This window comes from Lotus japonicus, chromosome 3 (assembly GCF_012489685.1).
Source record: "Lotus japonicus ecotype B-129 chromosome 3, LjGifu_v1.2".
NCBI classification, from domain to species: Eukaryota; Viridiplantae; Streptophyta; class Magnoliopsida; order Fabales; family Fabaceae; genus Lotus; species Lotus japonicus.
In genome coordinates this window covers 1,568,431-1,587,335 of record NC_080043.1, presented here as the reverse complement: position 1 = coordinate 1,587,335, position 18,905 = coordinate 1,568,431, and the positions used below count along the sequence as shown (strand labels likewise).

Below are 18,905 nucleotides of genomic sequence, written 5' to 3'. Positions count from 1 at the left end.
ATCTTGTTCGAGCAAAAAATAGTCTCATATTATGATAGGATTAACTCTATTAAAAGAAGTTTTCTAACTTATTTATTAGACTCGAAAATCGTTGTTCAAGAAGAATCAAATATGTAGTATCATAACCCATTACTTATAGATGGACATATATTTAAACCATAGTATTATATAAGGTTAAAGTATCTAATACAGAAACAGAAGTTGGGATGGTCACGTTACATGAGTAATTATACTTATTATTCTAATGAAATTAAACAAACAAAACAGGTCTGTGAGAATATAATTAAGCCGACCACATGCTAGATGCATGCTATTGCTTATGCTTTTACGTATAGTACAAGAACACCTGGATCTTATCAGTCATTTAGCTTAATATAATAAATTAAAGAAGGAATCTGCAAAAAGTAAAAAAAGGTAATGATGAATACAATAATTCAAGTTGGTAACGGTTTTTATTTTTATTTTATCAAAAGCGGTGTTTTAATTAGCTTCTGAATAATTTGTTTTCCTTAAAAAATTATTTGTTTTTAGCTAAACATTAACTAACAACTGTCAATGTTGTTATTTTATTCAATAAAGATAAATTAAAGAAATATTAGTTACTACTACTAAGATAATACTCACTGAAATTATATGCATTTTGTAAGATTAGGGTATTTTTTAATAATGTGAAAAAAATATTAGCAAAGAGGGTGTAAAAACATAAATTTAGCAAATTAGGTTAATTCTTGACATTTGACATGCAAGATCTGACGTGGTTGGGTTGGTTTGAATTTGCAATTTGTTTTACGAATTGAAAGGGAATCCTGAACAGATAGATTCTGCTAGTTTCTATGACATGTACCCTTTTTCAGGGACTCATGGTCAATTCACAGTTAAAATTGTGAATTATGTGGAGGGGGAGCACAAGGTGGCAGTGACCACTCTCAACAATTCCTCTACGAGCTCGGACCAATCACACTACGGAACCCTAATGGCAGGATGACCATCAATGGGTAGGCCAAGATGAACAGCGTGCATCATCCTCCAGAGTGATGATGCACTCTTCGGATGACATATGAAATGTGTGAGTCTCCAGCCTCCATCGCTCCACCATACCTGATATCAAAACTTTGTCTAGTTTGATAGTTCTAGGCTTCTAGCTAAGGCGACCTCGTAAAAGTTGGCTTGATGAAAGTGACTTTCAATTGCCTCAGGAACACCATGTTGAAAATTCTGACATTTTCTCACATTAATATTTCATTCGTGTTGGTTTCAAACAAAGCTCAAAAGTGTTTGTGTTGAAGGTACAATAAGCTCGGGTTTCTCGGATCAAGATTTATCACTCTTAATCCGCCATTTACGATACATTCAGAAAATAAAAGAACTTAGTGCCAAAATTTAGTATAAAAATAACTTACGTGCCAAAGCTTCATGATGATGATATTGAAATTTGAAAGAGTGTAGAATATATAACAATCAAGTAATATATAAAACTTTTAGTTATTTTTATCATGAACAAAACAATGATAAATAAAAATTGAAAGGAACGGTTAAAAGAGTATGAAATCAACCTGCACTTGAGAGAGCTTGAGGGTGAGAGCTGAAGGAAATTGTGCGTTACAGTTGAGAGAGGATACAATTTCGCTCATCAACTACTTTAAATTAATTAAATTGATAAACGTGTAATTAAGGTGAAAATAAGAAGTATTGATTGAATTCAATAAAAATAACAACTGAGATTTATACTTAATAGCTGTCACGTGACATCGTGACCATCTCCCCCTTCCTTGCTCGTTTTTTTCTTCTTCCTAAACAAATCTAAAAACGTAAATTAAGAACAGACACAAACCACCGTATCTTCCTGAGCGGAAACGATACCTACATTTTTATCTCATAACTTCATAAAAAAAAAATGGTAAGAAGGGTCTAGAAATTAAAAACAAAAACCTATCTCAAGTTGGAAATTTACATGAGTTATATTTATCTAAACACAAAATTCACAAACATGAGTTGTATTTAAAAATAATTCTTTTATTTGATATCATGTGTAGAAAACAAGTTACGTTCCATCTTTTGGCTTCCGGTGAGTGAGTGCCCAGTCACGTTCAATCTTTTGGCTTTTTCGATTTGAAAACTTGAAAGAAAACAAGTTCTCAAGACCTCTCAATTTTCATGGGGTTGAACTCTAAACCTGACACGTAAAGTTCTTCTAGTAGTTTGAATTGATAATTTCTAGATTATGCAGAACCGACTAGGTTGCTGTTTGAATAACGACTACACTCAACATGATTTTATCTTTGATTAAATATAAATCAACTCGACTCATTCTTTGGCAATATCTAATTGTTGTGTCAAATTGTTTCTTTTGATTATTGTACAAATGAACTTTATAAATACACATATATACAATACATACACATCAACCTATGTTATTACCTTGTCATGTATTTAACCAAGTCTTGTCTTACATGTACCTAAAATTTTTGGATAGCTTCCTGATCTGGATTGATCATTAAATTACTACGTTATTATCACCTTAAAAATGGGTGCAAATGTCATGAGAAACCCGCTTCATCTTCTTCTATTATCAAGTCAACTCAGGAACAATATAACATGAAAATTCTGAAAGGCCAAATCTAGACCCCACGAAAATCACAAGGGAAAGTGATTGAGTTACGTGTCGCGGAGGTTTATCAAATTTCTTCAATTGTCTCCTGTTAAAGAACGTTGTAAACTTTTAATGACAATAGTTTAGGATATTTAATACATTTTATTCATATTTCTAATCACTTTAAAGTAAATATTAGATAGGTACAAACTTTTAATAGTATATAGATATATAGATATACTTCCCTTCCATTAAATACTTTTTTCACTTTTATATCTTTTATCAGCAACACTTTTTCATTTAACCACAGTTTCTTCACTACTGTCAATCTTCTTCTGAGTTAAAGAACATTGACATTTTAGTAAAACTAACTCTCCCAATGGAGGAAAATCAGGTATTTACCACTTTTTTTTTTGAACCACAAGTTGGTTTTATAGGTAGTCTCTCAAAGAAAATTTGGTACACAATGCACAAATTTGAGACTTGGCTTAAGAAAGTTTAAGTATTTTTACCACTTAAACCAACTACTTGTTGGTTTAATCCGTACTCTAATAACTAATAACACTAGCTAGTACTAATCTAACAATAATGTTTATAAGCGGCTTGAAGCCTTGAAACATCAATCACCAGAATTCCACACTATCTACGCAGCTCTTAGGACCAAGATAGAACGTTCCAGAACATAACTCGACAAGTTCATTTAACAGTCAATATCGAGAAGCCAGATCAAAGAGCTCTTTGTGTTTATCTTGTACGAAAGATTTCACCTTCATGGTCGGTTTGCCATTACTTCCCGGAGACATACACTTCACCCCAAGGACAGTAACCAAGCCTGCACAGACCAATTTCTTTTAATCCCATGGATATGACACATATCAACAACATTAGAATTTCAATCAAAAGCCAAATTGATAAAACAAAACAAGCAACTCTTGCCTTCTACCTATGTTGAAGAGTATCTTACCCGCTGGCTTTTCCACTATAACTAGTTAGTGTAATGTTAACATAACTAATTAAACGTAACTCAGCTATTCTATGTTGATATCTTTGAAATTGAATTAGCAGCACTTCTATTACTATCACACTGCAAAAAGTTACCAACATAGAATAATGCTTGTTGTAAACAAGGAAGAAATTTGGATTCTAGGCACTCAGGGATCATAAATTCAGGAGTTATGATATACACACACCTCTCCACCACTTTTCCACCTTAATTTCTATATATTTCTTTCTTCTTTATCAATCAAATCAACTATCACATCTATATTTTCTCTCTCCTTTCTTCCTATCTCTCTCATCTTCCACCTCCCCACACCTCAAAGATGAGTTGTGAAGATATAATTATTCTAAATTCAGTGAGGGCAGGGGACTACAGCTGTCTGATCAAGACGGCACAGATTTAAAAAACTGATTTGAAGTATAGTAGCACAACAACAAACCCCTAATTTCACTGAAATCAGGCAGGGAATCCGAGTCCACAAGAAAGGCTTTAAAACGTGTGTCGATGTGGGGATAGTTGTCTAGATGTAGCAGTCACGGTTAAGCCAATGATCTAGCCTAGGGACACACCTCCCCCACATTAACAGATAAAGGATTAGGCCAAATTACTAAAAATACCAAGTGTGTGCCTATGATAAAGAGTGTTAGTTTTTTTGTTGTATTCCGTTACAATGCTATTCCAGGCAGGATTCATAATTTCCAAGGCACATTCAGCTGACAGAGGTCACTTGGTGGATTGGCTGAAAATGATGCAATAACTATTCAAACAGATTATGATTGGACTTACTTTGGTGTATGCGACCATAGACCAATCTTTCCCCTTTCCAGTATTCCAAAGGCCTTGTCCTGATCCTGGTGCTTCTCCTAATTCCTGACGTCCATGATGTACCAGCAGCTGGGAAAATAGAAAACAGCATGAAAACAACAAAAAGAGATCCTGAAAACAATGGATGGGAAAATGAGAAGTAGAAACCTGCAAGGCTCTGCCTCTTTGCAAGTCTCTTGCTCTTGGTATCTTTTTGTGAGCGTGATTTAACTCTCTTTTGTTCAACAGGTGCCCTAGAACCATCTCTCTCTTCCTGTACCAAAACAGAGAGATTCAATTCTAAAAGCAGCAATCCATTAAAAAGTGTTATCAACCAGATAACATGTCGAAAAATGTGCCATAGGTTATACATAATTATTTGGATAAGATTAAATTATAAACAAACTTAAAACTATAACGTTTGTTATTAAATAATGACTGTTCAACTTTGAACTATTGTCAAACTGAATTGTATAGAACGATTTTGTTTTTCCTTTCAAAAGGGACAGAATGGAAAAAACTTAAAAGGTCTGGGATTGCTAAGTAAACCATGATTCTTCCCCCAAGTGCTGTAACAAATTACCCTTAATCACATTCAAAAGTAAGACACCCTAGTTCCTTGCATCGCATGTCCAAAACACCTAGATGGCTATTGTTACATTATCCATTCCACCACTTAAAAATTTCTAGTATTCTATGATGGCTATTGGTAAGCATCCTAAAGATTAGAGCCCCTGGACACATATAAATGACCACTATCTAGCATTTATTAGCATCAATAATTTAATAATAATGATCACATTAGGGTAAAATTTTAGACAATGGAAAATATAAAAAATAAATTAGAAAGCAAACATATACAGTGTAATATGCTGTTCGATGACATTTCTTATTTAAATATGCTAACTTCCTAATACATAATAAAATGATTTAATTGTTGGATACAAATAGCCCAAAAACCAAGAGAACTAAAAAAAATCAGCAAAGCTAGTAACCTGTAAACACTGTTCTGAACCCTCATTGGTACATGTGGTGCGTTTGTCTATATAATTGGCTTGAATCACACCTGGGCTTGATTGATCAGCTAATGCATACCACAACAGAGTTAGCACCATCAAAAGGTACATAAACACTAATTTAAAACAAGATTCTTCATAGATTTCAGATCAAAGGGCAACTTATACGGGGACAGGGAGTTGATTACATTGTTATAAGTAACAAGTTATCATAAAAAACAGTAGTCAAGGCTTATTCCACTAAGGAGGATCAACTACATGGAAGTAAAGACACCATTGATCTTTTCAATAGATACACTATACAAGGTCTTTTATCAACATGTATGCTAATGAAATTCTAGTGTTGGTTTCTATCCACAGATCCACATGCAGCTAAATGTCATGAACAATATCATATTTATTAACCAATGTTCAAGAAAAAAGTACTCTCAGCTTGAGCATGATATCATATTGGCAACAAGGATCATAGTATAGCTTTAGCTAAGAAGCACTAATGCAAGCACAAAATCTACTCAGTGCTTCTGGTTCTAAGTATTCTGCATAGCCTTATAGAAAAAAAGGCTTCGCTTGAGACAAAGGATTTTAAATGGAATAAACTTCAATTGCAAATGCCAGCAGAACTCGTGCAAATATTAGTAGCCAGTTTTTAGTAGTGTAACTGATACTTTAAATTTTATGGAGAAATGCATTACAGACAAGCGTAACCGGTAGTTGGCATACATTCATGAGTTAATGAGTTAATGCCCGTTTGTTGCAAACATTCATGAGCTAATGCAACTCACAATCCTTGTGCTCTGTTAAAAGTGAATTAATGGATAACACAACAATAACAAGTTGGGTAACCTATAAACAAATCAAGTCCTTGCATCTATAAAAGAAATCATCTTTAAAAGCGCATGGAAAATGGTAATGACATGTATCCAAATTATTCTCCTGCCAATAAGGGATTAATCAAGAAGTTTATGCTCCTCCTACCCAACTGTTGAAAATAAAATGCACAGAGCTTTTCCAGTGAATTAGTTCAGATATTATGGGAGCAGGTTTCATGAGAAGAGGAGCTTTGGCAATATGGTCGGAGTTGCAAACATATGACTATGTGATTACAAGTATGAGTCATGGAATCAACTTCTTGCAAATGCAAGATAAGGATTTCTACAGCAGACTCACAATGAGTCCAACCCTTCTCTAAACCCTGCCATGGCAAGAGCTTTAGGCATAAAGTCGCCCTTCATGGTATCAGGTTGCATGAGCAGTTAATACTCAATAAATTAATATGCCTAGCAAACAATTATAACAGTGAAACATCTTAAAGACATTGTTTGAGGTCAGCCATTTATTAAACATCCATTGATATAGTGGTTAGCCATTCTGTTTTCAGTTACATGCATTATTGATATATCTCAGAAGCCTATTATTAATAGATACATACCTAGCGGGTTCACCACGTCAATATCAGTATCATCTGTTGGCATAGAAGCTGTAAACGCGTCTGTATTTTCTGTCAGTATCTATAATAAGACAAAAGTTCATTTAGACTTCAGAGTTCTAACAACATAAGATGATAAAACTAAAATGCTCATGAAACGTACTTTGCCCTCAAACTGGCATTGCTCATTTACCTCAATATTTGGCTTGGCTACTGTGTCATCCATAACTGTTTCACCCATACCACTGCCGCCATTATCTACATCCATGTCAGCATGTGGTTCATTCCGGTCAACATTAGCATCAAACTCTGGTTCCATTGAATTATCCTCCATCGGCATTTGAGAAGTACTGGTAGAATTCATGACAGCGTCCTCAATCAAACATGACTCACTTACTGCAAGTATATCTTCAATTAAGGGGGCATCTAATTTATTTGATGACTTTCCAGAATTGTCTTCCTTGGAATTTTCAGAGGCACTGGCACAATTTCTGAGTGTATCCGGAACTGCATTTGTTTCACCAATAGCAACAGCATCTTTGGTTATATGATCATTCAGTTCATTTGACGGCTTTGCAGAACCTACAACATTGAGTTCCTGGTTCATCTTATGAACTGGAGAATACTTTGTTGTGGATAAATGATCAATATCATGAGCTGAAAATGGATCCACTGATGGCTTTAACCGTGAAATGTGGTTCAGCAATGATGACAATGGAGCAAATGGACTCCTTGGTGGTGTGGGTGAAGCTAATTGCTCAGCAGGGGACCCTGCATCCTGTCTAAGAGGTGTCTTATTTTTCCTTCCGTTCAATAGATTATCTATGTTGGATAGAGCCTTCCTTGGCTTTGATAAGCTTCCTCGTAAAGATTTCAGATCAATCGGTTGGTTATCTGGGAAGTCTGGAACAGATACTTTCTCTAAAACAACGGGTTTAATTTGTAGCCTCTCCTGCAAAAGATCCATTGCTCCATCCCCCTCTAGATCTTCAGAATTGCAACGCAGCAATCCATCCAAAATTTCACAAATCTTGTTCCCCTCAGTAGCTGATGAATCTACCAGAAAATAGGTAACATGAATGTCTTAAGTACAAAAAATAAGAGGACAAAAAAAAGTTACTGGTATCAGGAGGAAAAGACAAGATGAGGATGCAATCAAGCCTAACCATGCTGTAATATTGAGCAGTTAACTCACCAGTTACTTCATTTTCCAATGATGTAAGACAAGCTTCACCGTTCTCAATCTTCTCAGTGTCAGGATCTAAACTGTCGGATCCAAATGCCTCTTGAGAGGCCATGGCATGATCATTTTTGTCAGAGATTTCTGTGCTATACCGATGCCTGTATTTGATTGACCTGTACCATATAACATTCAAGATGATCTTAAACAACAAATTAAAGAATCTCAATTCTCATAAACACAGCAATGGAAACGTAGCAGGTATCTATGATAGTATCTTCGACAGTACCTCTGATCATTCCCGCGAAGCCCCGGTCGACGTTGTCGTGGTCTAGTGGACACATCATCCTGATTTTGCTCAACGGACACACCCATCTGCTTCTGTATTTCTCTTCTCGCATCTACCCATCAAATGCAAATCCATTTAGAAAATTAAAAACAAACCATGCAGCCCAGAATCAGGAAGAGCAACAACAAACAGTGACAACTTACTTTCCATCCGCTCGTGAGCCTTGAAGAATTCCACCGGATCTTTCAGGTTTTCAATGTCCAGATTTGGCAGCAAACTCTCAAGAGAAACACTGTCACACACCAATACATGAGAATCAGTTACCAAATCAAATATACACACAGAGAGTTACAATATTGATAACAACAAGCTTCACTTCATTTCACCTTGTGCTTGGCTTCAAAGAGAATCGCGCACGCTTGAGACCCAAGCCCGGTCTCCGTTTCCGAGGAAAATCCTGACCATCTTCAGCAACATCAACATCAACAACATCATTTCTCTCATCATCTTGAGAGTTGAACAGTCCTGGATTCTCCTCGAGTATGGCTTTCGTCTGCTCCACAAGTTTCGCGGGACTTCGCAACGCCTGTACATTACAATGCAAGCAAAGTAGTATTAAATTCAATTCAACTACAATCATTCAAATTGAAAACGAAAACAAACCCTAATTGGTTGAAATGAACAACGAGTTCTGAAATTTTGAATTAGGGTTTTGATTACCATGGATCGGAGGTGGTTGTGGATGGCGTCGAGGTCGTCGGCGACGGAGAGTGGAAGAGCGGAAGAGGTTGAGGGGAAGAGAGAGAGACCTCGGTAGTTAGAGAGAGGATCGAGTGGTTGTTGTTGTTCTGCTACGGTTTCGTCAATTTTGTTCTTCTCCATTTACTGCATTCTTGGTGATTCATCCATTGCAATCCAACCCTAATGTGAATTGGTTTGTTTATTTTCGTGGTTGTTGAGTTCAGTTCAAAATTGAAAACGAAAAACTGAGCGGGAGCTAGTGAATTTTGCTTCTTCTCGTGGTTTGCAGTTGAGACTTGAGAGAGAGTGGTGATGACACTGACACTCTGGGCCTGCTGATTTTTTTGACAACTTGGGCCTGTTGTTGATTTTGAATTCAGTTGATTAGGCTCACCTCATTGACCAAAAAAAAAAAGGTTCACCTCTATGAGTAGCAATTTTGACATATGCTCTGCTTCAATGTTCAGGGGTTCTAAAACCCAATACACCTTCATGCTTTGTGGTTTGGAGACCCCAAAGGCTAATCCTGCTTAGGGTGTTCTTGCAAGTAGTTTTGTCTTAATCTGCCATACTTCTAACTCTATTTAGGTGTATTAAGAAGTCATGAGTTTAAGTGTAAATGAACTTCCTTATAAGTTGTTTTTGGTCCAAATTTCTTTCTTCCATGTATGAATGATCAGTTGCAAGTAACGTTAGACAAATCCTCTTGATATTGAATGAATTACGAACATTGAAAAAAAAAACTCAATGTATTAAAAGATATAATTGCTTTCGTGTTCTTATTCCTAGTACAACATTTGGAGATTTATATTATACTTCAAGAATAAAACATGCGGGTTTTAGAATCCTGAATTTACTTTAAAAAAAAAAAAAGAATCCTGAATTTAAAACATATATATATATATATATATATATATACCAAAAATTAAAAAAAAATGTAATGAGAAAACAAGTGAAAAATGAAAAAGCGTGGACGGCAGGATTCGAACCTGCGCGGGCAAAGCCCACATGATTTCTAGTCATGCCCGATAACCACTCCGGCACGTCCACCTTGTTGATATAGTTAACAAACAAATATTACTAGTTCCTATTTTACCACCGTTTGGTGTTTGCTACCAACACAGAACTGAGTCTGACTGAGAAGAACAGAAGTAAAAACTGTGAAACCATCACAAGCGCAGCATCGGAAGAAGGAGAAGAAGCAGAGAGAGAGAGAGAGAGGTTTTCTTCTTCTTCTTTTTATTGATGAATTTCACTTCCATTTACTATATTTATTTATTAATTTTATGCTAAACCAATCCTCCAATTTTCTTGATCGATGAAAATTTGATACAATTTGCGAATTCACATTGGACCCAAAATGCAGGTTCCATTTCTGAAACTTGGGTGTTCATCAAGTTTGTTACTTGGGTATCCCTTGTCTCTGTCTACTTCTTGCCATGTCTGGAACTGGAAGTGCTAGTAACAATGGTTCCAAGCGAAACCTGCCATCATGGTTGGGGACTTCAGGGGGGAATGAGGATGAAAGTAGTGCAAACAAACCAACTTTGGATGATGATGGTGAAAAATCCAGTGGAACTGGAAGTGTGACCCATAAGAAGAGCAAGGTTCAAACTGAAAAGGGTAGTGGTGGAAAATCTTCTGCTTCTGGTTTGGAATCTAAAAGTTTCAACAACCTAATGGTATAATTAAGCAGCCCTTATTGATTTTTGGTTTTTGTTGCATTGTTGTTGATTGAGTTTATTGACTCATTGTACTGGTTTATGGACAGGAAGGAGTGGTTTTTGTGTTGTCAGGCTTTGTCAATCCGGAGCGCGGCATGTTGAGATCACGAGCCATGGAAATGGGAGCGGAGTATAAGCCTGACTGGAACTCTGAGTGCACTCTCTTGATTTGTGCATTTCCAAATACCCCCAAGTTTCGACAAGTTGAAGCTGATTGTGGAACCATTGTATCAAAGGTTTTTCTTTTCTTATTCTTTTTTTGCTTGTTTTGCTTACATGTATTATGTATATGATCTCTCTATATATGCATAACAATGGAATCTATATTGAATTTTGTGTTATTCTCTCATCTAGTAGCATAGATAAATACATTCTAGGTGTCATTTTATTGATGCCTCATGTTTGGAGTTTATAATTATTTTCATAGAAAAAATCAATTTCTGGTGTTGATCCATTATTGATAGGCTCACACCCACAGAACTAGAAATCTATAAGTAATGCTATAGTCATGAACTTGCTAATAGGTAGGAAGACACAAGGGTTTCTATATGTTCAAATTCATTCTTCTTTGTCTGTGGAATAGTTTTCTTTGTTAGCCTTTGTTTCAATCTTTGAGCTCTACGAGCAATTTGATGTCAACTTCTGTACTATCCCTAATTTATTGTGATAGATAGAGTTTGGCTGATACATATTTCCTGGATAAAGCAACACATTTTGTCGTGGTTGACACTCAGACGTAGTTTTTCGCTTAAGGAAAGGATGATCCTGTATTAATTCCTTGTACCATGTTAAACTTCATTACAAAGTTTGAAGATTATAGGCTTTTCTTCCCTATGTATAAAGTGCTCATAGAAGCATTATGCTAAGGAGAATGCTATCATTGGCTATTGCATAATCCACAACATGCCTTTATTTAATAGTATTGGCAATTTTGATCTTTCAAATATTATTGGGTATCAAGCTTTACCACCTTTTGTATTTTGGTAGGGAACACTTAGTAATGCTATGTATATGTTTTGGTTGTATCATTGTCTATATATTTTGTGAATAGAGTAGTCTAGATTGTAATTGTAATGTGATACATTCTTTTCCTTTTCGGTGTTAGGATTGGATATTAGAGTGTTACACCCAGAAGAAGCTGGTTGAAATTGAAAGTTACCTTATGCATGCTGGGAAACCATGGCGTAAAGGAGGTAGATCACAGGAAGTCAAAGAAGGTGATATAATTGTGTAAATGTAAATATGATAGGACATAAATTTTAAGCTCTTTCTGGCATCTAATGATTGCTATATTACTGATTACCACTTGCGCCTTATTTGTAACTTCTGACATGAAATTTGAGCTTTAAAGTAGCCAAATATGATCGTGTGTTCTAGTGACTTGCAGTATTGCATCTTAGATCTTACATTTCAAATTAATCTTTTCTCTCTCTTTTTTGACTGGAAAAGACATGCTTTTGGAATAAAATTCAAATTTCCTAATTGATATCTCTATTACTACTGAGTATTTAATTCTTGTCTTTTTTACTCAAGTATTTTGAGATTATTTATGTTTAATTATTTCTGAAAAGTAACCCATACTTCTTGTTTTTAAAAGCCTCCTTTCCAACCATCTTCTTCAGTCTTCAATAAAATTGTTTTTAAATAGGTGCTAAAATGTAATGGACTAATGGTGAGGCTAAATTAGCTAATAGCCTAAACATGTTATCTCAGATTACGAGGTGGTTCTTACCGACCTCCAATCCCCACTCCCACACCATTATCTCCATTGAATTTCACATCTGATAAGTCCTTGTGAATTATATTGGTGAGTGCAGAACCAAAACCATCTGTATCCAAAAAACCAGCAAAGCATGTTGAAAGAGAACTACCTTCAAAGGAAACTGCCTCCATAAAATCAAAGGTCATAGCTGACAAGATGTTTTATTAGTTACTAGATTTGAGAATATTGAATATGACTTATTAACCTTTTATTTTACCTGTTGACAATTGAATTTCCTACTTTTATGCATACTGCTTCCAGGGGAAAGGCACTAACCAAGCTAGGAAATGTTTTGAGCCTTCTGAAGTGAAAAAGTGGGCTGTTGATGATTTGAATAAAACAATTCAGTGGTTGGAAAGTCAAGAAGACAAGGTTATGATATTTCATTTCCAGTGTAAAAAACTGTTTCTGTTCATTCTAGAGGTCATGACATTCTATTAAGCATTCATATCTTGCATTGGAACCCATATTGCTTGTTGGATAAACATTGTATTTCACTGCTCACAAATGCTTGAAAGCTGTAGCTATCTATTGTTTCCACTCATTTTTGTTTGAGGTTAAGTTATATCCAAGGTGAATCTAAATTCTACCGTAATCATTTCAGCCAGATCCAAGTGAGACAACAAAAATAGCTGCAGAAGGGATTCTGACTTGTTTGCAAGATGTAATTTGTTCTCTTGAGGAAAAGAAGGTAATGTGCATATTGAAAATGCCTAAGTACCTTTATTTGAGTTTATCTTATAGCATTAGCGCTTATGCAAGTGTTTGAGAGACTTTATGTAAATAGCTTATAGCCTACCTATAAGTTGTTTTGAGCTTATTTTCATAAGCTGTTCAGAATAGCTTATGAATAAAAGCTTATGCTTATTTATAACCTATTTTTTAAATTTTTTCAATAAATTTCTCAAATTAGCTTATGAATAAGCGTTTATGCGATTATGACCATAAGCACTTAATTATGCTATTTTCCCAAACGCACCCTTCGCTTGGATAAAAATTGTCTGATCATTAGATTGAATGAATGAAATGCTTCTATAGTAAAACATTCCTTCAAGGTGAAACAGTTTGCATTAGACTTGTTGAATTCTTTCTCAAGTTTTGGAGTCCTTGTAAGTTCCATTTTATTTAGCCTAGCACATATATTCTTGGTTTTAGTTTCAATGCACTGCTATTATCTTAAGGATTAAATCAAGTGCATGATTTGACAGCTGATTGTGTTTGTCTCGTTAACTCTAACCAGGACATCCGGAAAGGAACAGAGGACTGGAAATTCTTACCTCGTGTTGTTGAGGAGCTTGCGAAGTTGGATGTTGTAGGAAACAACTCGGCCTCAATGTCAAAGGAAGATCTTCACAGACAGGCTCTGGACTGTAAACGTATATATGAAGTGGAGCTGAATAGGTCAGATCATGAATGGACAAAGAATTCCAAGAAAACTGAAGAACAGACAAGCAAAACTGGAAGAACCAATGCTATGTCTTCTGGTGGAATGGAGTATGATAGTGATGAGACAATTGAGATGACGGAACAAGAGATAGACCTTGCATATAAGACTTTGTCCTCTAACATATGTAATCAGTGAATGCTGCTTGAACTTGTTCATTAAGAGATGAAAAGCAGTTATTTTGGTTTACAGTAGATTTTCATTAGATCTTTCTATGGTAACAATGAAGGAAAAGGCCCGAGTTTGTTAGATTGGCATGTTTTTTAAACTACTTTCTTCACTCGGTCTTTGTTAGCCAATATTTGGATTTCGTTGAACTCGATACAGATCCACATTTGAATTAATGTGGTGAAATCTCACTTCTCTTTTTGTGTGATGCAAAACACAAACGGACGGAAAACCAAACAGGCACTTAGGTTTCAACCCATGCATATTACTTTTCTCAACATACCATTTTTTCTCAATGTTGGAGGGGAACACCTGAATTTACTGTTTTCTGGTCATCATTATTTGAAAATTTCTAAATAGTTAATTTTGTAGTGCTTGTGGTCATCATCTGTTGGGTTTAATACACTTCACTTTTTACAAACAGTCAATATGAGTATATGACTGAGTTCATGTTTATAATTTGTCTAATTTTTTAGATGAAAATGCAACTATTTTTTTACGAAGAGCTAAACTTAAAATTTACATGAGCTAAAATCTTATTCAACATTAAAATAATAACAAGTAGAATTGTAGAAGGAAAAGTATAAAAAGTTTTGATCTTGGATTTCATCAATAAATGTAGTAATCTAAGCCCTTAAACTTGACTCGGACGGTCAGGTCCAACTAGGAACCAATTATTTGGTCGTTCTAAGTTGCATATTGGATAGATCATGCACTAAAATCACTTAATCAATTCAACTCTATCGGATTAGACATTAAATTAGTGAATCGATCAACTATTTTGGTGTCGATCCCTTTCAGCAAACGATTTTATCAGGGTTTGATATTGTTACCCTAACCTTACGAAAATCAACTTGTCTACCATTAGACAAACACCTTGTTAGGGAATCGATCGATCATCAGTTGAATATGAAACTTTCTTTACAAGGACTAAATTAAAAAATAGTTAAGCTTTTTTTTTAGTTAAGCTTTTAAAATAAAGTTGCAAAACGACGTGGTTTTGGTGAACCTCTGATTTTCTATGCTTACGAAGTTGAACCACAATGGGGATATAACGCGAACTTGGTTGCTACTTGCCTTCCGCCGCCGCATACAGCTGCTTTCCGGCCATCTCGGAAGCTCCCTGCCACGCCTTCGTTCGATCCACTCCTCTAGCTCTCGCCACCGGCCGCCGCACGAGGTAAGCCGTGAGGCTGTGTATCACTGCATCCTTTCAAAATTTTCCAGTGGTTTTGCAGATTCGTCTCATGATTTTTGAATACACATGCTCTAATTGTCGTGAAATGTGAATCACATGCTCTGTAGATGAATGATTGAACTTGAGAAAATAGATAATCATTGCATTGAATTGCATTTTTTGTGTGAACTGAAAATGTTGTTTGTAACTATACTACTCTTGAAATGAAATGGAAAATTCTTTCTGATTGATTTCAAGTGTTGTGTTTCACAAATGCAATTGGTTTGGTTTGACGCAGAGGCGGTGTTGGTCTGAATGGGGGGTTATCTTCAATATGGTAGACAAACTTTTAGGCAAATATTAAGATGTAGTACAAGTGCTGGCAATGTGGTCAGAAACTCCGTGAGATCGCAACTCGGGTGTGAAGGCACTGCGTTATCATCGTCGTACTCCGGGAAGAGTCTTTATTCGACGTCTTCTGATGCCAGGATAGTGCAGGACCTTCTTGCTCAGGTGGAGAAGGATAGGCTGAGAGAGAAAAATGAGAGAATGAGGGCGGGCTTGGACACGGCTGACATTGATGCCGAGGGTGAAGAGGACTACATGGGCGTGGGCCCTCTCATTGAGAAGCTTGAAAAGGAGAAGCTCAAGGAGTGTCCTGAATTGATGCGCTATGAAGAGCCGACGGACTCTGACAGTGATGAAGATGAGTATGAGGCCAGCCAGAAGAAGTTTGATGATTTCGAGAGGAAGTTCAAGAGGCACCAAGATTTACTTAAGAACTTCACTGACGCTGACACACTCGACGATGCTTTCAAGTGGATGAACAGAATTGACAAGTTTGAAGACAAGCATTTTAGGCTCCGTCCTGAATACAGGGTTATTGGGGAGCTCATGAATCGCCTCAAAGTAGTAACTGACCAGAAGGATAAGTTCATTCTGCAGAACAAGCTTAATAGGGCCTTGAGATTGGTGCAGTGGAAGGAGGCTTTTGATCCTGATAACCCTGACAATTATGGTGTCATTCAACATGAACAGCTGGGACCTACTTCAGATGCCCTGCAAAATGCTGGCTTTGAAAAGGAGAAGCAAACCATACAAGGACAAGGAGACGCTGCTGATGACGATGATGAACAAGAGTTTGATGACATGAAAGAAAAAGACAACATAATACTGGCTAAACTTGACGCCATTGACAAGAAACTTGAGGAGAAACTAGCAGAACTTGAGTATACATTTGGAAAGAAGGGCAAGGTTCTAGAAGAAGAGATCAGAGATCTTGCAGAGGAGAGAAATGAGTTAACCGAGAAGAAAAGAAGGCCTCTTTACCGGAAGGTAGTTCCATATTACAAGCTTAATTTTCTGATTGTCTTGGTATTTTGCATCATATCATGCTTTACCGTATTAAGATCATACTCACCTTAGTTTATATAGAGTACAGTTCTTCTAGAGTAAGCCTATCCCTGGAGTAAGGCTCACCTTAGTTTTCTGTACATTTTGTTATTTCTCCCCTATAATGATTTTTTTAAATTTAATATAGCTGACATACCATTTTTGTTTTTGTTTTGGCTGTTGTATATGGTTTCAGGGTTTTGATGTAAAATTGATAAACGTGAACCGAACTTGTAAAGTCACAAAGGTAACCTACAAAGCTGTCCCTCTTTCTATGGTTTCCCCACTCACTCTCTCTCTCTCTCTCATGTTTTTTTAACCTCATGAACTAGGGTGGACAAGTCGTTAAGTACACTGCTATGCTGGCTTGTGGCAACTATAATGGTGTTGTGGGTTTTGCAAAAGCCAAAGGCCCTGCAGTTCCAGTTGCCCTCCAGAAGGTACGAAAATATCTTACTAGGCCTTTCATGTTTTCCTAAAATGATTCGGCAGTGTATTTTATCCCACGCTTCTGTGCTCGATGTAGAAAAGTTCACTTCTTCATTTCCCACCTCAAGAGATATGAATCCACTTTTGTTTCAATTTCTAGTAGTTTTGAGCTGATTGTTGACTTGTCTTTTGTGAGTTTTTCTGTTAGCAGTTATTGTTGCACTGTTCTCTGGCCAACAGTGTGGTCTTAGACTTAGATTGACATGGTTGATAGTTAGTCCTCGAGTTATTTGGTTCATAATTGGTGGGAAGACCTGGGATTGGTTACTGTGACTCCCATTCCATCATTAGGAATGTTAAATAGAAAACCTGTGTGTTATCATTCAACAAAGCTTTTTCATGCCTTGTTCGTTACAGACAAATTCTTTCGGATTTCTTTATTTGAACAAGCTAGCTTCAATCTTATTCAAGTAACATATTGGTTGATTATTGTAAAACTGTGCTGAAACACTAAGTAATAAGTATCACCAAACCCCCTCCAAAAAAATACCTACGTACATTATGGATAATGTAGTTGGATGTTTTAGGCTTTTGATAGAATGTTGTGTTAATGGTTGATTGATTTGACTACGATCAGGCATATGAGAAGTGCTTTCAGAATTTGCATTTTGTTGAGCGTCATGAGGAGCATACAATTGCACACGCAATACAAACCTCTTTTAAAAAGACCAAGGTAATCAATTCCCCATCTTTCTTCTAGTACATCTCCCATTAATCCAATCAATTACGCTCTTCTATAGAAAGCTGTAACAATGTTTTACTGCAATTGTCTTCAATGATTAATGATTGAGTTTATACTACGTGTATATATCCTGTATCACTGTCTGTCTTATAGAATTCTTGCCGTCTGCATTATTCCCCAGGTGTATCTCTGGCCTGCCCCCACTGCAACTGGCATGAAAGCTGGCAGAATAGTCCAAACCATACTGCATTTAGCTGGTTTTAAGAATGTCAAGTCGAAGGTAACTGTCTGCCCAATGAAATTGAAGATGGTCCTGCAATTTTAGTATCTGCTCTAATCTTCTGTTGTCTTGATAGGTTGTTGGTTCCAGAAACCCTCATAACACTGTTAAGGCTGTCTTCAAAGCGCTTAATGCGGTTAGTAACTCATCTCGCTGAATGCTGATGTTGCAATTCTAGTATTCCAAATAACTTCTCCCTTTGATGTTTTATGTGACATCGCTTGTTTGTTCCAGATTGAAACGCCAAGGGATGTCCAAGAGAAGTTTGGCCGGACTGTGGTTGAGAAGTATCTATTGTAATGGATATGGAAATATGCTGAGTTCAATGCTTTTTGTTATCTTCCATGGAACCTCTTTTTGTCCTCCTTTTCATGTGTACTTACCAAGAAGAATCAGAAGACAGTGAACCTTAGGTATGGAATTTTGACTGTATTTAACTTTTCTTTCATAAACACAAAAGGAACAATAATTTAGGAAGGTTCTTCCTTTTGCTTTTATGTTTGTATTCTTTTACAAGGCATTCTTCCCACACCGCTTTTCTTTGTTGTTTAGTTTTTATCATGTTGGAATCAATTTATTTTTCTTCAGAATCAATTCGGACAGTCCGAAGCTATTTATTGAAGTTCGCTACTTGTAGAAGTTTCTCTTTGTTTTACGTGTTTGTCAATAAACCTCAGACCATTTTGTCTCCTACTCTCACAATGGAAGAGATTTGAACCAAAGTAAGGTATTTCCCTTCAA

The 18,905-nt window shown here is 36.2% G+C and overlaps 3 protein-coding genes and 1 non-coding gene across 4 annotated transcripts; 2 read left to right on the top strand and 2 right to left on the bottom strand.

Annotated features, from left to right (window-relative positions):
- Positions 1-3,078: 3,078 nt before the first annotated feature.
- On the bottom strand, positions 3,079-9,350 carry LOC130748763 (centromere protein C). Its single transcript, XM_057602005.1, has 11 exons — positions 9,026-9,350; positions 8,692-8,891; positions 8,509-8,597; positions 8,306-8,417; positions 8,032-8,192; positions 7,030-7,892; positions 6,840-6,918; positions 5,390-5,478; positions 4,563-4,668; positions 4,377-4,484; positions 3,079-3,422 (listed from the first exon to the last, which is right to left on the bottom strand). Exons 1-11 carry the CDS (start codon positions 9,185-9,187, stop codon positions 3,298-3,300), a joined length of 2,094 nt encoding a protein of 697 aa, XP_057457988.1. The 5' UTR covers positions 9,188-9,350; the 3' UTR covers positions 3,079-3,297.
- A 664-nt stretch (positions 9,351-10,014) lies between these two features.
- Positions 10,015-10,096, bottom strand: TRNAS-AGA (transfer RNA serine (anticodon AGA)). The gene has a single exon. It is a non-coding gene; the product is annotated as a tRNA-Ser (tRNA).
- A 59-nt stretch (positions 10,097-10,155) lies between these two features.
- Positions 10,156-14,293, top strand: LOC130749475 (DNA-repair protein XRCC1). The gene is made up of 8 exons (XM_057602843.1): positions 10,156-10,267; positions 10,413-10,728; positions 10,818-11,006; positions 11,876-11,987; positions 12,588-12,673; positions 12,794-12,904; positions 13,137-13,223; positions 13,773-14,293. The coding sequence occupies exons 2-8, from the start codon at positions 10,486-10,488 to the stop codon at positions 14,112-14,114; spliced, it is 1,170 nt and encodes a 389-aa protein (XP_057458826.1). The 5' UTR covers positions 10,156-10,267; positions 10,413-10,485; the 3' UTR covers positions 14,115-14,293.
- An 855-nt stretch (positions 14,294-15,148) lies between these two features.
- Positions 15,149-18,661, top strand: LOC130748409 (uncharacterized). Its single transcript, XM_057601631.1, has 8 exons — positions 15,149-15,324; positions 15,620-16,656; positions 16,910-16,960; positions 17,046-17,153; positions 17,780-17,875; positions 18,066-18,164; positions 18,241-18,300; positions 18,399-18,661. Exons 2-8 carry the CDS (start codon positions 15,637-15,639, stop codon positions 18,462-18,464), a joined length of 1,500 nt encoding a protein of 499 aa, XP_057457614.1. The 5' UTR covers positions 15,149-15,324; positions 15,620-15,636; the 3' UTR covers positions 18,465-18,661.
- The last annotated feature ends 244 nt before the right edge of the window (positions 18,662-18,905 follow it).

Excerpts from the sequence above, each read along its gene's own strand:
- LOC130748763 (XM_057602005.1), bottom strand. The coding sequence starts at position 9,187 with ATGGAGAAGAACAAAATTGACGAAACCGTAGCAGAACAACAACAACCA. Across the intron at positions 8,892-9,025 it reads ACAACCACCTCCGATCCATG|GCGTTGCGAAGTCCCGCGAA; the intron begins GTAATCAAAACC and ends TGTAATGTACAG. Across the intron at positions 7,893-8,031 it reads ATTGGAAAATGAAGTAACTG|ATTCATCAGCTACTGAGGGG; the intron begins GTGAGTTAACTG and ends ATTTTCTGGTAG.
- LOC130748409 (XM_057601631.1), top strand. The coding sequence starts at position 15,637 with ATGGGGGGTTATCTTCAATATGGTAGACAAACTTTTAGGCAAATATTA. Across the intron at positions 17,154-17,779 it reads TTCCAGTTGCCCTCCAGAAG|GCATATGAGAAGTGCTTTCA; the intron begins GTACGAAAATAT and ends GACTACGATCAG. Across the intron at positions 17,876-18,065 it reads CCTCTTTTAAAAAGACCAAG|GTGTATCTCTGGCCTGCCCC; the intron begins GTAATCAATTCC and ends ATTATTCCCCAG.
- LOC130749475 (XM_057602843.1), top strand. The coding sequence starts at position 10,486 with ATGTCTGGAACTGGAAGTGCTAGTAACAATGGTTCCAAGCGAAACCTG. Across the intron at positions 11,007-11,875 it reads GTGGAACCATTGTATCAAAG|GATTGGATATTAGAGTGTTA; the intron begins GTTTTTCTTTTC and ends TTTCGGTGTTAG. Across the intron at positions 11,988-12,587 it reads ATCACAGGAAGTCAAAGAAG|AACCAAAACCATCTGTATCC; the intron begins GTGATATAATTG and ends TGGTGAGTGCAG.